The 17,805-nt window shown below is 37.3% G+C and overlaps 2 protein-coding genes across 2 annotated transcripts in view; both read left to right on the top strand.

The window, feature by feature from the left end:
• Window positions 1-17,805, top strand: part of LOC103119301 (arylacetamide deacetylase-like) — a 523,062-nt gene that overhangs the window by 169,836 nt on the left and 335,421 nt on the right. The gene's annotated exons all lie outside the window — the stretch shown is intronic.
• SUCNR1 (succinate receptor 1) lies at window positions 6,802-15,876 on the top strand. The gene is made up of 2 exons (XM_016191059.2): window positions 6,802-6,898; window positions 14,586-15,876. The coding sequence occupies exons 1-2, from the start codon at window positions 6,896-6,898 to the stop codon at window positions 15,537-15,539; spliced, it is 957 nt and encodes a 318-aa protein (XP_016046545.1). The 5' UTR covers window positions 6,802-6,895; the 3' UTR covers window positions 15,540-15,876.

Raw genomic sequence — 17,805 nt, 5'->3', positions numbered from 1 at the left:
TATATATATATATATATATATATATATATATTAGTACACTCGTATTAGCATTATATATATCTATTAGTACACCCGTATTATCATTATATATATATAATGATAATACGAGTGTACTAAAATATATACAGATACTGATCTCAAAGGAAATATCAACAGTAACACAACAATAGCTGAAGAATTAACATCATTCATAGCAAGAGACAGATCATCAGGATAGAAACTCAACAAGGCAGTCTGGTTGCATCCTGCTAGCATCTGGAACCTGGTGGCTGAAAAGAGAGTTAACATAGAAAGCCAAACAAATTGTTGAGCAATCATGGACCTAAAGGCTGGAATAGTGCAGATGAAGTGTTGGGGGGTCCTCCATTTTGTAGACAGCCCTCTTATCCAAGGGTTTTGTCAATGTTTCCTTTTTATAAATAAAAAAATTTTAAAAAGAAAGAAACTCAACAAGGAAACAGGCTTTAAATGAAGCCGCAGATGAGATGAACTTAACAGATATATTCATTCCAAATGATTAACAGAATCATTCACCCCAAAAGAAAAGAACATACATTCTTTTCAAATGCACATGGGACAGTCTCAAGGATTGACCATGTGTTGGGAAGTAAAGATAGCCTTAATAAATCGCGGATAGGAGGTGGCACACCTGGTTTAGCACTCACATTAGAGTGTGCAAGGACCTGAGTTGAAGCCCTTAGTCCCCACCTGCAAGGGGGGAAGCTTCAACAGTGGTGGAGAAGGCTGAAGGTGTCTCTCTGTCTCTCTCCCTCTCTATCTCCCCTTCCTCTCTCAATTTCTCTCTGTCTCTATCCAGTAATAAATAAACATTTAAAAAATAAATAAAATGTATAAATATTGAAATTATGTATCTTTCCTTACTGTGAGGTGGTGAGGATAGTAATCAACCACAAAAAGAAGAAAAAAAACATTCAACAGTTTGGAGTTGGTGAGGTTTATGATTGTGGTCACAGTATCCAAACACAGAGTTTTGTAGGGAGTCATTTCTTCCTTAGTCTAAGGTCTTGTGTTTTGTAGTCTTTGGATAGTGAGAAGCTGCTGGCTAACTCAGTTGTGTCATAACTGTTTCCTGAGGAGAAAACTTCTTGGGAGGTCAAATGCTAGGCCACTTTTCTCAAGCTTGCTGTTCTTTTGTTTTCCTTCTCTTTTATTTTTTGTTTGCCCATTTCAACTGACGATGCTATGTCCTAGCATAGTGATGGATCAGACACTACTTTTCTCCTCTTCTAGCAGAAAAAAAGTATTTATGTAGGGCCGTTGGGATGGACTCCTTACTCCTCTTTCCTCCCCAAAATGGAATCCGGCATATCAACTGGGCAAAGATCACCCCTCATTGTTCCAATGTCAGCCTTCCCATCTACCTGTACCCCTCGTAGCTGCTCTGAGTCAGAGATTCTAGTCCCTAGGATGAGGGGGGTGTTCTGCCAAGTGATTTCTATGTCTGTCTCCAAATCTCATAGCCCATAGCAAAGTTTTGATTGTCAGCAGCTATTTAAAATAATGCAAGTAATTCTTGCTTTTGAAGTTAAACTTAATATAAAAAAGCTCTACTTACAAATAGTATATTCTATATATGGTAGAGGAGATTTTCAGTGTCAATGCTGAATTATTTTCTTACTCCTTTAGCTTAATTGAAATGATCACAATGGCTACAGCTGGAAAATTTATTTACTGCAGCCCAATATTGACTTAAGAGCAAAATAAAAATTTATGCTTATGGGGATCAGGTGGTGGCCCACCAAGTTAAGCACACATAATGCGAAGCACAAGGACCTGAACAAGGATCCGGTTCAAGCCCTCGGCTCCCCACCTGCTGAGGGTTCTTTTCACAAGCAGTGAAGCAGATCTGCAGGCATCTGGCTTTCTCTCTTCCTCTCTATCTTCCCCTCCCCTTTCAATTTCTCTGTACTGTCTAAAAAAAAAAATTGGAAAAATGACTATAGGAGCAAAGGATTCATAGTGCAACCACTGAGCCCCAGGAGTAATCCTAGAGGCAATAAAATAAAATAAAAGTATGCTTATGAATGTTTGAGGAACTTACCCAGACACTGAGTTGTTAAAGAATGAGTGACCACAAACATCAATGAACGTTATCATTAGCACTGTGTTTAATTAATATTTTGATTGCCTTTTCTACTTTTTCCTTCTTCCTCTTGAATCTTCTGATAAGTGCTCTTGATTTACATGGACTGCTACTGCATTTCAAATCTACTGCATTTCACACATTATCTCATTAGGTAGAATATGGAGTTAGAGTTACTATTCCCTTTCCCATTTAGGAGACCAAGTCATGCTGTCTTTTCTAAGAGCAGATAGTGAGTAAAGACAAAGCCAAAAGAATTCACTCATCTTTTCACCATACTTAATTACGCAAGGTCATTCTATTCTATTCTATTCTATTCTATTCTATTCTATTCTATTCTATTCTATTCTATTCTATTCTATTCTATTCTATACTATTCTATATTTTTATCATTTTTCTGTAACTAGCGCACTGCTTAGCTCTGGCTTATAGTGGTGTAATGGGACTGAACCTGGGACTTCAGAGCCTCAGACATGAAAATCTTCTGCATATCCATTATGCTAGCTCCCCTACTCACAAGGCAATTTTAAATGGTCATTTCTGGGCAGTAAATATTTTAACATTAATGGGAAACACATGACCATCTGAAGAAAGCCTTCTCAATTATTATAAATGTTTACAATAGCCCTTTTATTTAGCAATTAATATCTTCCTATATTATAGTATACTGTAGAAACCCCACAATAGCTTTAGTAGAAATGCAACTCCATATACTTGACAGCTGTACTACTATTCTTCCTTTTTTAAGTAAGGAAACTAAGAGTCCTTAAGTAGTGAACCCAAGATTTGAAACCCCAGAAAGCATGTTGCCTCCAGGGCTTGTCCTCTTAATCAGTGTACTACCTCATAGAAGCTGAATGATACTGTAAACTTCACTGCTCCCCAAATTGTCAATGTCAACATGTCCCAATGCTTCTAAAACAAAACAAAAAATAAATAAATAAAACAAAAACTGCCCCAATGAAATTTTATGTGCTGACTAGAAACCATGTCCTAGGAGATTTATACTTTTATGAGCAAGATGCATATACAAATCCAAATTTTTCCAGTGAAAAAATAATAACACATGTACTCTTGGTAAAATATTTAAAAGTTTCAGTTGGGGGGAAGGAGGGGGGTAGTTCACCTGGCAGAGTACACAATTTGCCATGCTTGAGGACCTGGGCTCAAATGCCAGCTACCACATGAAAGCAACATGCAAAGTGGAAGCTTCAGGAGCAATAGAGCAGTGCTATGGTGTATCCTCTGTTTCTCTCCCTTTATCTGGAAACAAAGAAAGAAAGAAAAAGAATAAAGAGTCCATGGGAGTGGTGAAATTGCACAGGGCTGAAGCCCCAGTGAAGTCCTGGGTGGGGGGAACGACTTTCAATGGGAGAGACTTTGAGATAGCTCATCTGGGAAGTGTACCTATTTGAGGAGCCTGTCCCTCACTGAAGTAATGGAAGCATCAGTGTTATAGTATCTTTCCTATTTCCCTCTTTATCTATCTGAAAAATTTGGTCCACATCTGAGAAGCCTCAGAGAAAACAAAAACAAAATATTCCGCATATTTCCAGGTATGGCCGGGAAATTTGTGATATATATATATATATATATATATATATATATATATATATATATATATATATATATATATATATACACACACACACACACACACACAGTAGATACTACTCAGCTGTTAAGATACTATCCACCTTGAGTGGGGAATTGAAGGAATAATGCAAAGTGGGATAAGCCAAAGAGAGGGTAAATGTCAGATGATCTCAGTCATAGGTGGAACTTAAGCATCAAGGACAGAAAGGGAAAACACCAAGTAAAATTTGGACTGAGTTTGGTATATTGCGCCAAAGCAGAGGACTATGAGAAGGAGAGGAAGAGAGGGGCATGGTAAGGGTGGACTGTAGGGTCCTGGAGCATGATGTTGAAAATCCCTAAGTTGTGGGAGATGAGAGTGTTTTGCGGATATCTGTCTTGGGGAGATGAGAAATTGTACCACGTATCAACAAATGTACTGTAAACCATTAATCCATCCATAAAATGATAAGAAGAAGAAAAAATCAATTCTGCATAGATTTTATAATTGAAGGGGCTGAGTGGTAGTTCACCCAGTCAGGCACACATTACAAAGTATAAGGACCTGTGTTCAAATCCCCAGTTCCCACCTGCAGAGAGAAAATTTTGCAAGCAGCGAAGCAGTGTTGCAAGTGTCTTTCTTTTGCTTTCTTTATCTTCCCCTTCCCTCTTGATTATTCTCTGTCTTATAATATAAATAAATGAAATGAAATACTTTTTAAAAAGTTAAAAAATATATAAGTTCAAGTGGAATTCCTGAAAGCATCTAATCAAGTGTGTGGTCCTTTAATATACAAGATTCTGTGAAACTAAAAACTGTCCTGGTCTTGACTAGAAACCTTCCATTAAGTATTTTCTAGAACCACTCAACATTCTTCACTGAAACCTCCTCAAGCAATGTTCTTTGGAGAAGAACATGGGGAGAAGGTCCTATTAAGAACTCCAGGTCTGAAATACTGGTACTGTGAAGAAGGAGAAGTACAGTCTACTTTTCATCTTACCAGCTCGAGCGTGATGGTGGTCTAGACATGGGTATGAGAAAAGAGGAACCTTTGGGGAACTCCCACCACCCCACCACCCCACAGACAGAATCACCCTTGTCTCCCTTGGAGTGGTGCAGAGACATGAAATATATTCACTATTTTCTCTGTTTGGAGGAGGTCCATGGTGATTGGTATTTTAAATGAATAAACCTGGCACCAGCATCCAAATGCTTTGTCTTTTGGACTTTTACAAGGAGACAAAAAAGGATGGTTTTTCGTATTCTTCCTTTTGACTAGTAGATAAAAGATGCTTTTTTGAAAAATTATGTTCACTGATTCTTGGACTTTGGTCCAATGTGCAGTGCCAGGAAATAGCAGGTGCAGGAGAAGCTCAACATACAGGTTTCAACTCAACTTCCTCTTTTTACTGACTTTGTGACCTTTAAGAAATTAATTTACCTCTCTGAGCCTTAGTATTTTAATCTGTAAAGTAGGAAAATTTTAAAATAATAATAAATTCAGAGAATTTTTATAAGCATTCAGTACATAAAGGAGTATAATATAATGCCTGGCATATGATAAGGTACTCAAACACTAGTATACATAATTTTTCTATAAATATGCATATGTCATATATAAATACATGCTTATTTATTCAAATATATACTTAAGTATGTAACTGTACTTGTATATGTGCATAAGTATTATGTATGTTCAAGTTTTTTTTTTTCAGCCTCCAGGGTTATTGCTGGTGCTTGGTGCCTGCAATACGAATCCACATCTCCTGGCAGCCATTTTTTCCATTCTGTTGTTGTTTTTGTTGTTGTTATCATCATTATTGTATTGTCATTAGATAGGACAGACAGAAATCAAAAGAAGAGAGGAAGAAAGAAAGGGGTAGAGAAAGATAGACACCTGTAGGCCTACTTCACCGCATGTGATGTGACACCCCCCCCCCCCCACTGATGGGGAGCCAGGGGGAATCGAACCGGGATCTTTGCACTGGTCCTTGAACTTTGCACCATGTGTACTTAACCAGGTGCACTACCACCCAGCTCCCATATGTTAAAGATTATTAAAATTATTCCTTGCCATTCAGATTTGTGTTGGTGCTTTGCACCTGCATAACTCCATCATTTTTTACAGGTTATTTCCTCTCTTTAAAAAAAATAAAGAGTGTGAGAGACTGATAAGGAGAGAGACAGAGTGGAGAGACACCACAGCATTGCTCCACCACTCCTGAAGTTTTCCCTTTGCATGGAGCTCCCATGTGGTAACAGGGCCTTCATAAATGATGATGTGTGCAGTCTGCATCCTCATACATTCCAGATGAAGAAACACTTGGCTGGGAGGACTGACAATAACAGACTTTTTTTTTTCTGGGTTTTGTTGTCACTGTACTGTAATATTTAACCTTTAAGACATTCAAATTAAGTTATTACTGTTTCTGCAATCGGGACCTTTTTCAGCATTATTCCTGTGCTTCAAATACACTGTGTGTTTGCTTGAATATAGATCTAATATAGTTTTGAGAAAAAGATGGTGTGCTCCCAGGTGCCCTGCCAAGCACTGACTGGGATGTGTAACTTGCTGTCTATTGAGGCTGTCTTACTTAGACACCTCCCCCACAATCTCCCTAATTCCTAGACACCTGATGTATTCTTCATGTATCTCTTGCTTTTAGGCATATAAAACAAAATGGAGATACCTGAACCACTTTTGAAAGAATACAATACAGAGATGCATCCAAACTTGCCTCTAAAATTTCAATAATTTTTAGATTCATCAAACCTGTTGAAAACAGCTGTTTGGTTATTATATGCCCCAAATTAAATCCATCAAAATTATGAATTCAGGAAATAGAGAAACTGCAGGAGCCACTGTATACCCAACAGAAAGTATTCTTTTGTCTGGTTACTTAAATATGCAAATGAACATGAAGATAATAAGCACTTCTCTCTTTTTTCCATAGTGAATAAAATTATTCCAGCAGTAGCCATTCAGTGTGTTTTCCATGAGATGAGTCATTTGTTTTGTCTCTTGACTTCTGAGGAAGTTCCTCTGCTTGACTTGGAGATTTGAATAAATTATCCCCAGGCTTTTGAATTATTAATCTTGGCTGCATGTTATGTAAATAAGGTTACAATATGCTCCATCTCAGGACACTGGGCCAGAAGCTGAATCTAGTTGCTGACAAAGGATTCCTGTGAAAGGATCAGGCTCTTCTAACAGAATGGTAAGTATATGGCAACTCACATTCTCCAGATATAGAAGGTAATGTTAGATCTCCCATTACCTAAGACTCCATTGACAGCCTGTAAGCAAGTCAGATTTTCAGCAGAGTTTAACTGAACTATCTGAACTGAAGTCAGACCTGCGGTCCCCTATGTTTATTTATTTAATTTTACTGAATTAAATGTCTTATTTTAATTGCTGAGTTCAAACTTCTTTTGGTAGGTTTCTTACACTTGTTAATATCTTGATAATTTACAACTTCAAACTGGATTTTCTAAAATGAATATAACAAGTAACTGAAAAATTAAAGTTTCTGAATCATCTAAAATATCTTACCATATTTAGTGTTTTCACACTGAGAAAACAGTGTGAGAGGAAATTCTAAAGTAATGTAAGCATTTCACCTACCTCTGTAAAAATTGCATTATTCAAGATTATAGGCTACTAAGGAAAAAAAAATTCAGGAATCATTACTAGCATGCCAACTTTTTATAATTAATGAAGTATTTTTAAAGAAATATACAAAAGCTAAATTATCTTAATTATAACCTTTCATTTTAATAACTTGCTTTAGGTATAATTACAGATTATATTAAAATGTATTCATTGATATTAAGTAATTATATTTTTTCAATATGAATATATATTTTCAGTATAATTGTTTACTAATAAAAAGTCAGCTATTTAAAATAATTATGTTTACCACATAAATTTTCCTTAAGGAATCTGTTCAGAGCTAAAATTTCACATATGTTCACTGTTCATTATGATGATTATAAGTAAAGTGTTTTCAAAGTGAATGAACAATCAAACGTATTTGTAATTTAAGTTTCAAATTGAATGTTTTTTAAAACAATACAATTAAAATGGAAACAATATTATGTTCAAGTAAAAATAACTATTATTGATCTATTCGTGTGAGTAAATTAAGTATTGTTTGTAGTTTAATAACCTAAAATACATATAATTTAAATTTTTAATATTTATTTATTTATTCCCTTTTGGCATTTTATTGTTGTAGTTATTATTATTGTTGTTATAGAGGCCATCATTTTTGGATAGAACAGACAGAAATTGAGAGATGAGGGGAAGACAGAGAGGGGGAGAGGAAGAGAGACACCTGCAGACCTGCTTCACTGCTTATGAAGCGACTACCCTGCAGGAGGGGAGCCAGGGTCTCGAATCGGGATCCTCATGCCACTCCTTGTACTTTGTGCTACCTATGCTTAAATAATTTTAAATTTTTATTAGTGATTTACAAAATTACGAAATAACAGGGGTACAATTCCACACCATTCCCACCACCAGAGTTCTGTGTACCCATTCCTCCATTGGAAACTGCAGTGTTTGTCCCAAGGTTACAGATATAACTATTATTTATATATCTATCTACCCATCTATTTATATCTTTTTGTCCATTTTTACTATGATCCTGCCTTCACTTCCTTTTTAAGTCACACCTGCACCAATTACTAATTCCGAACATCTTTCCTTTTTTCTTTTTCTCTCTTTGGGTCCTGAGAACCTCTGGGAGTATGAATCAAAACTCTTTTTGGGGTGCAGAAGGTTATATATACATCATTATTCCCTTTTTTGTTGCCCTTTTTTTTTTTTATTGTTGTAGTTATTGTTGCCGTCATTGTTGGATAGGACAGAGAGAAGGAGAGAGGAGGTGAAGCCAGAAAGGGGGAGAGAAAGATAGACACCTGCAGACCTGCTTCACCACCTGTGAAGTGACTCCCCTGCAGGTGGGAGCAGGGGATCGAACCAGGATCCTTACACCGGTCGTTGGGATTTGCGCCACCTGTGCTTAACCCAATGTGCTGCCGCCCGACGCCCTAGATATATTTTTTAATATGAAATTAAAGATTCTGCTGTAGTCACCAATATATAAAATTTAGTAGAGTAATTCCTACCAATTATTTATGGCCTTTGCCTAAAAAATAATATTAATTTTTCATAAGTGGCTTTCCCCTCATTTGGGAGTTTTGATTACAGGGTCAGGCTATTTATTAATTTGTAGATTCATGGTAGTCACATTAAAAGTCAACTACAATTCAGATCCCATTTGGATTCTAATACCCTCAAAATTGTGGATCCTGGTGAGGCTAAATTAGCCCACATATATTATACAGTCTTATTTTTACAAACTCACAATTATTCAACTGAAAACATATGGGTCTTGTATGCAAGGGGTCTTATGTTTAATCACCAGAACCACTAATAGTTAAAGCTGAACCATGCTCTGGTCAAAACCAAAAACAAGACTTACTGTCCACTCACATTACAGACTTAAATAAATCATTTTAAGAATGAAGTAAGAAAGTCAATAAAGGATAGGATTAAAACATCATAAAGTGCATGGTTTCATTTATGTAAAAATAAATTCAAATTAATAGGACAGGGTCAGACAGGATATTCAAATAGTGGGAGTAGTTGGCTTGTAAATAGTTGTCATTTCTTCTTTTGGCCTGTTTGCATTTTCAATGATACATGATAAGACATGATAATATGTCTTTTTTTCTTAATAAAATAACTCACTCTTCTAATAAGTAGGAAAAAAGAGACTAGTCATTCAATTTCCTTGTTCCTTTTTTGTCAATAACTATATCTACTGTCTTCCCTTAATCTCTCAAGCCCACAGATAATTAAAACACAGAATTCTACATAGATTCAACATGGTCCCCAGGTTGCCTGAGTACTAAATTGTTGTAATCTGCCTTCCACTAATAGGAGTCCTCACTGCCACATTGCCCTACGAAGGGCTGTTAAACTTCTCTGCTGAGCCACTGACACTAGAACACACTAAAGAACTGACTGGGCAGAAATGTGGGTTATGACCAGAAAAAGAGGAAATGATAAAAACGAAACAAATGAATTTCTTATCTTAAGGAAAGTTTCTATTGTTTTAATATTCATTTGAAAGTGTGCACCAGCTTTTGAGCATTCTCAGAATAACAAAGAAACTCAAAACTAAGCCTTGAGGAACCCTTCCACAAGATTGGACAACGATGGACTAGGCCACAAAAAAAGTTTACAAGGGAGACAGAAGAATGAGGAAATTGCCATGTCATGGAAGGCAAAGAAGAAAGTGCTTCCATAAGTAGAGAACTGAAAGTAGTTGGGAATAGAGCTAAAAATAATAGTGAAAAAATCATCATTGGTCTAAATAAATTAGAAACTCACTAATCTTAAATGTACCATTAAACTTTTGATTGTATTTTTTTAACTGTTGTTGTAGTTATTATTGATGTCGTCGTTGTTAGGACAGAAAGAAATGGAGAGAGGAGGGGACGACAGAGATGGGGAGAGAAAGACACCTGCAGACCTGCATTACCGCTTGCGAAGTGACTCCCCTGCAGGTGGGGAGCCGGTGGCTTGAACCGGTATTCTTGCACCAGTCCTTGCGCTTCACGCTATGTGCGCTTAACCCGCTGCGCTACCACCTGACTCCCCCTTTTTTTTTTATAGCATTTTTAATATTATCAAATACATGCTGGTTTGGAGAAAAATAGAAAATTCAGATGAACTTTTAAAAAGCTACAATGAAAATTATCTAATCACTAGGGATAAAACTATTAGTATTGGGAGTGGGTGTTAGAGCAGCGCATTAAGCGCTCTTGGGGTAAAGCGCAAGGACCAGCATAAGGATCCCGGCATGAAAATTATCTGAAGTCTAACCACTAGGGATAAAACTATTAGTACTGGGAGTGGGGCAGTAGAGCAGTGCGTTAAGCGCTCCTGGGGCAAAGCGCAAGGACCAGCATAAGGATCCCGGCTTGAGCGCAGGCTTCCCACCTGAAGGGGAGTCGCTTCACAAGCAGTGAAGCAGGTCTGCAGGTGTCTCTCTTTCTCTCTTCCCCTCCTCTCTCCATTTCTCTCTGTCCTATCCAACAACGACGACATCAGTAAGTACAACAACAATAAAACAAGGGCAACAAAAGGGAATAAATAAATATTTTTAAAAACAATTAGTATTTTGGAATATTCTTCTAGATTTCCTGATGTTTATTTCAGTATAAATTCTTAATTATCTTAATTTTTGAATTGATACTACATGATATGTATTAAATTGAATCCTCTGCAAGTGTTTCTACTTCACAGTTAATACAATCAAAAAGACCAGTTTTCAATGTTAGTCAATGTCAACACAATGTCAACTTTTGTAGTAAAATAGAGTAATAGGCTAGATTTGGTAAGGTTACTACATATCTGACTCTGGAGAAAATATTTATAAGAATGTTTTGTAAACAGTGAACTGTTTATATTCATCTCTTCACGCAGCAAGCATTTACACCCCATCTCCTATTGCCTAGTCACAGTGCCAGGTGGAGAAGATAAACAGTGAGTTCATACTATGATAAAGTTGGGAGCACTGCTTAGGAGCTCAGTATACATGGGAGCAAACAATAAGAAGACCTCATTTATACTGGTGATTCACAGAGTCTGTCTTGGGAAACAAACACTTCTACTGAGTTCTAAATAGAGAGTAGCTTTAAGGCAGACTATATGATAGGGTAGGGGTTGAAGGTGGAAAGAGACTGGGGAAATTGAACATCAGAAAATTTCTCTATATTCAAAGATCATGAAGAAGAAAATATGAATATTAAAACTAGGAGAAGCTGGAGCTAAATCATAAAGACCTTGAAGATACTATTCAGTGTGCTGGACTTTATTTCTCAGATAATGGGAAATCAGTGAAGGATTTCTAACAAGGAAAAAAGTTTTGGTTAGAGTTCTTCAAGATTGTTTTGCTAGCATGTTGAAAGTAGACTGGGGGTCAGAGAAGACATCAAGAGGCTGCAAGAGAGTATGGTGTAGTTCAAGATGGACAGACTGGTAGTCTGGACTACAATGATGATGGGGTGATAGAGACAGATTTAACAAACAGACACTATTATCAATTAGGGTTTTTAGTTTTGCCATTGTTGAAGGTAGACTTCAGATGACTTCAAAGACACTGTTTAGATTTCTGAGGCCAGCATCTGGGTAAATGGCATGACCGCTTGATGAGTTAGGTCAAGGTATAGCAAGAAAAAGAAGGAAATTGGAAAGTGTAATACAGGTTTTCTGGAGACAGACTTATCTATAGAAAGATCAAATGATAATAATAAATGTAAATAACTAGAATTTGCAAGGCAGGGTTTTACTGAGATATAAATCTGAGAGATGATATAGATGGTCACATAAGCTAGGATGTATATATAGGAGTTATTTTAGGGAGAGTCTATATACAGAAGGAGTTGAATACTGATATTTGAGGAATTCCATATTCAATAGTAATCAAGAAGGTCTGGGTCATGAAAGAGCCTGAAAAGAAGGGGGGGGGGGAGAGAGAGATTTTTAAAATACATTTTCACGTCATGGAGGATAAAGGACGTATTCCCAGAAGTATGAAAAACTACTGAGATGTCAAGTAAGAACAATAAAAAATGACCAGTGAGCAACAGGAAGGCTATTCTGGCTAGTCTGTGGGTCAGATGCAAAATTGGGATAGGCTGGAAAAGGAAGAGTATGTCAGTCTATTAAAAGAATTAGTGAAGACAGCTCTTTTTGTAAATGAAATTCTGACAGGGAGAGAAATGTGAAGCCAGGGAAAACTGTGTGGGCTTGTTCCTTATTCTTAAGACTGACAAGCATATTTAAATGCTAATAAAAAGGTGAAGTTGAGATGAAAAAGAAGATTGAAGAGAAAAATGGAAGATAAGCAGCAGAATTTTTCTAAAATTTATTTTTATTGCTATCAGGGTTATCTTTGGGGTGTGATGCCTATATGATGAATCTTCACTGCTCTTGGTGAATTTTATTTTTTTTATTTGCTAGAACAGAGAAAAATTGAGAGAGGAGAAGATAGAGAGGGAGAGAGAAAGAAAGACACCCTTAACACTGCTTCACTGCTCATGTTTTCTCCCTGCAAGTAGGGGCTGGGGGGTGGTGAACCTGGATCCTTGCACATGGTAATGTATGCTCTCAACTAGCTGCACCACCACCCAACCTCTAAATGGCAGAAATTTTGATAAATTGGAAATGAGTTAACTTCAGAGAAATAGACAGGAAAGAAGGAGGAAAGTACAGTCGGGTAGATAGGAAGCAGAGAATGGACGGACACCAAACACATAACTCTAACTAAGATGCTGGGGGGCTGGCCCCAACAACAGTTACTAGGGTACTTTCTGAAGGAAAGGGGAGTCTGCGGGTAAATGAAGTGAGAGACACGTCAGCCACTTCAAGTTCAGGAGAGAGGCATCTTTGCCCTCTGTCTGCAGAGGTTTATTAAACACTTTTCACCTGGATACAGTTGACATCATATAAGACTATTTTTAATAACATCAAAAATAACTCTAGACATTATTATCATTATAAACATGTTCTCCTTGAAAGTTCCCTTGGTCTGAGACAGCCTAGATTTTGACCATCTGTGTGGCCTTGGTGTGGCTAAAATAACTTCCAACATTATTCTCTTTGTTTTGGCTGTCTGAGGTGGGTTAGCATATCTTTTCTGGAGTTCCATCTAGTAGTTTTTTTTTTCTTAACCTATTCTTGGGTGGGTCTAACCAAGTAACACTTTTGTAATATGTTGTAAACTGTCTACTTAAAGAAATCTTCTGCTGAAAAGTAAGCACATACCATGGGGACTCTTTACTGGCTAACCTTTGTATATATGTATACTAAGCCTTACCTATATGAAAGTTTATTAACTTTTACCCATTAACCCTTACATAGCCATTTAAGTATACAACATATATATCATAGATACCTGTAAGGGAAGCAGGGAGTCTGTGGGTGAAGGTAAGCTATAGGACCTCTTTATAATAAGGTAGAGATCACAGTCTGTTACTCATACTATAAGCCACCCATAGTTTTGGCTTTTGGTATGAGTCTGGCTAATAGAGAAGCTGTAATGGTGACAAATAGATTTTTTTCTGAAGGCTTTTTAATGGGTACAGCAGCTTCTGCTCTTAGGCCATTTTTGGTCTTTTTACACTCACTGCCATAATTGTTGTCATTATGTACTTCCCCTGGGGATCTCTTTTTATTTATTTAAATATTATCAGGTAATATTTGTGAATTTTCAACATAGCCAATAAGTCCTCAGATTACCAATGTAATGGAAAACAAATAGCTTCAGTTTAGTCTAGAACTTCCCGCTTTGCAGTCAGTCCTAGTTTGCTGAGAACTGTGCCATACAGCTGACTTGACTTCACCTCCGCCATTTCTATTGTCCTCAGGTAATATTTGTGTATTTTCAATACAGCCAATCAGTGCTTGTATTATCAATGTAATTGGAAACAAGAGGATGAATAGCTGCAGTTTAGTTTAGCACTTTCCACGTTGCAGTCAGTCCAGGCCTGCTCTGTACTTTGTAAGCCAAGAGGCTTGACTTCGCCTCTGCCACTAAGGGACCTCAGAGACTAAAACAAAACAAAAATTGCAAATGATGGGTAGGTAGGCCAATAGATGGAAAGGTTTAAAAATACTGAAAAATAAATGAAACTGAGAAGTGGGCTAAATTGTTGGCCATGTGAGAGATTTCTAAGATCAGATCATCTCAAAGAGTGAAACCAAACAACTTGATTCTTCAATTTTATCTTGGGGCCCAGAAAACAGACAGACAGACAAATGCTAAGCATATTTTGTCATTGTTAAGTGTTTCATCCTTACTTTTTTTTTTCTCTTGTCTTTTTTAGGCCTGGAATGCAACTTGCAAAAACTGGCTGACAGCAAAAGCTGCCCTGGAATATTACTACCTTCCCATTTTTTATGGGATCGAGTTTGTTGTGGGAGTCGTTGGGAATATCCTTGTTGTTTTTGGCTACCTCTTCTGTCTGAAGAACTGGAATAGCAGTAACATCTATCTCTTTAACCTCTCCATCTCTGATTTGGCTTTTATGTGCACCCTCCCCATGCTGATGAGAAGTTATTCCCTTGGAAAGTGGCCTTATGGAGACGTTCTCTGCATGATCAACCGTTACCTGCTTCATGCCAACCTCTACACCAGCATCCTTTTCCTCACTTTTATCAGCATCGATCGATACCTACTCACAAAGTATCCTTTCCGGGAGCACCTTCTGCAAAAGAAAGAGTTTGCTGTTGTGTTCTCTTTGATAATCTGGGCTTTAGTAACCTTAGAGCTACTGCCCATACTTTCTCTTATAAATCCAGGCATAACTGACAACCGCACTAACTGCACTGACTATGCAAGCTCTGGGAACCCCCAGCACAACCTCATTTACAGCATGTGTCTCACCTTCTTGGGGTTCCTCCTTCCTCTTTTCTTGATGTGCCTCTTTTATTTTAAGATTGCTCGCTTCCTAAAGCAGAGGAACCGGCAGGTGGCGACTGCTTTGCCCCTTGAGAAGCCCCTCAACTTAGTCATCATGGCGGTGGTGATCTTCTCTGTGCTTTTCACTCCTTACCATGTGCTACGGAACGTGAGAATCGCCTCCCGCTTGGGCAGCTGGAAGAGCTCCTACTGCACGCAGGACATCATCCACTTTTTCTACATCGTGACTCGACCTCTGGCCTTTCTGAACAGTGTCATCAACCCTGTCTTCTACTTCTTAATGGGTGACCACTTCAGGGAGATGTTGATGACTAAACTGAGGCACTACTTCAAAGCTTTCACATCTTTTAGAAGATGACCTCATAGACCAAGATAGTCAGGAGAAAAATGAGACACCTGGGAATTTGATAGTTTCACATGTGTAGCAATTGTCTGGTTCGAATTGAATAAATTCATTGCTGTGTGTCAGAGAGGGTCCCAGATCTAACCCTGATTTCAAGACATGGGATACCTGGAATATGTAGGGGGGAGGAGAAGAAGAAACTAGAATGAATTTATTGGCTTATTCACCTTACAATGGAAAGAAGTTGTACTCATACCATGTAATGTTTGGCCATGTGATCCTGATACCCTTAGGTGTTATAAGATCATTCCAATCTGTTTAAGAGGGAATAAAAGATAAAAGCAGAAAACTATTGGCATTTATTCATTGACAGATTATTTTTTAAAAAATCTGTGGCAACATTATTGCTATTCCTTTTTTTTTTTTTTGCTTTGCTTTTCCATATTTTTGGAATAGAGACAGAGAAATTGAGAAGGAAAGGAGAGGTAGAGTGTAGGAAAGAGACACCTGCAGCAGTGCTTCACCAGATGTGAAGTCTACCCCCACCCCACAGGTGGGGATGAGGGGCTAGAATGCAAGTTAATGTGTGCGCTCTAGCAGATGTGTCATTGCTTAGTTCCTCATGTTATTTTTACCTGTACAATCCATCACTCACAGTGAGAACTTAGTCTGAAAAGAGCAGGCATATACTATTAAATTCTGTTTTTTCTTTGTGATAATGAATTGGAGTCCATTTGAAATTTTACCATTCTTTTTTGTTATATGGTTTATAGTACATAGATCCATATTAAATAGAACCTAAAGGAGGCTGGGCAGTGATGCAGCGGGTTAAATGCACATGGCACAAAGTGCAAAGACTGGCTAAGGATCCCGATTCGAGCCCCCAGCTCCCCACCTGCAGGGGTGTCACTTCACAAGTGGTGAAGCAGGCCTGCAAGGTGTTTATTTTTATCTCCCCTCTCTGTCTTCCCCTCTTCTCTCCATTTCTTTCTGTCCTACCCAAACAACAATGACATCAATAACAATGACAATAATAACCACAACAATGATTAAACACTAAGGGCAACAAAAGGAAAAAAATAGCCTCCAGGAGCAGTGGATTTGTGGTGCAGGCACTGAGCCCCAGCAATAACCCTGGAGGCAAGAAAAAATAGAACCTGAAAAGATAATTAGATGAAGAGAGAGACATGTTTAAGCTTGGTTCTCAGGGACTATAGGTATAAGTGACTTTATCAAAATATTAGAGATACCAAGGATAGTTTTAAATAGCTAGAATTATAGAATGGACCAGAAAACTCAAAGCAAAGTAAAAGTGAGTACACTGATTTTATGATGCTTGTGCCATCTGGCATTTTGTTATTACATTTTGATTGTCAGTTCACGGTAATATATTGATGCTCATTAGCCTTGCTACTCTTGATTAGTTAGCAAACTTTAAAACATATTAAATTAATAAAATCAACAAATAGGAGGAAATGAAATGCTAATATTCAAATTTGCTGAGTTACAGTTGCTTTTGCAGGCAAAGTCATAATTTCCTCTTTTCTATTTCCTCCCCTCCCCCCAACCAACACACAGTTTTCTAAATACTGGGATAATTTACAAGGACAACTTTATTTTAGAAATAATGACTTACATCTGGGATGAACCTTGTTATCATAGAACATTACAGAAGGTCATGAGAGAGCTTGTTCTAAGCAAATTGTGCTTTAGGAAATTTAGACAGTAAGGGATATTCATGTACTTATCAATGTAAATAGTCATAGGAGGGTAAGCTCCTATATCATCAAACAAGTTTAGGGAAAATACATTGTGGCATAATTTTTCAAACTCAGACAGGAATCACACAATAATTCACTGTAATGTTTAATAAAATGCATCTATAGCTATGCCTGTCTACTTTCCTTGTAATTTTCTATATAAAGTGAACAATATACAAGATAAGATAAGCATTATCCTGTTGCAAATCACTCTAATAATACCATATCCAGATATTACCCAAACACAAAAAAATTCTCAGGTAGTACTTTATACCCAAAGTGTACTAAATTAAAACATATACGTGTGCATGTTTTAAAAATCTGCATTCAAATTAATTTGTGTTGTACTTGAGAATTATCATCATGGGGAAGAGGATGATGGAATCTATTCTTACTTTCAATGGCAGTTGCTGAAACAGTTAAGGTGTCAGCTTGCACTTATTACCTTATGCAGACTTCTAGTGTTTTTTTTTTTTTCCATCACTCTTGTCATGAAAGGTCTGTGTCTTCATCTCCACCCC

Source organism: Erinaceus europaeus, chromosome 9 (assembly GCF_950295315.1).
Source record: "Erinaceus europaeus chromosome 9, mEriEur2.1, whole genome shotgun sequence".
NCBI classification, from domain to species: Eukaryota; Metazoa; Chordata; class Mammalia; order Eulipotyphla; family Erinaceidae; genus Erinaceus; species Erinaceus europaeus.
Note: the sequence above shows the minus strand (reverse complement) of the source record. Positions and strands in the feature narration are given on the sequence as shown.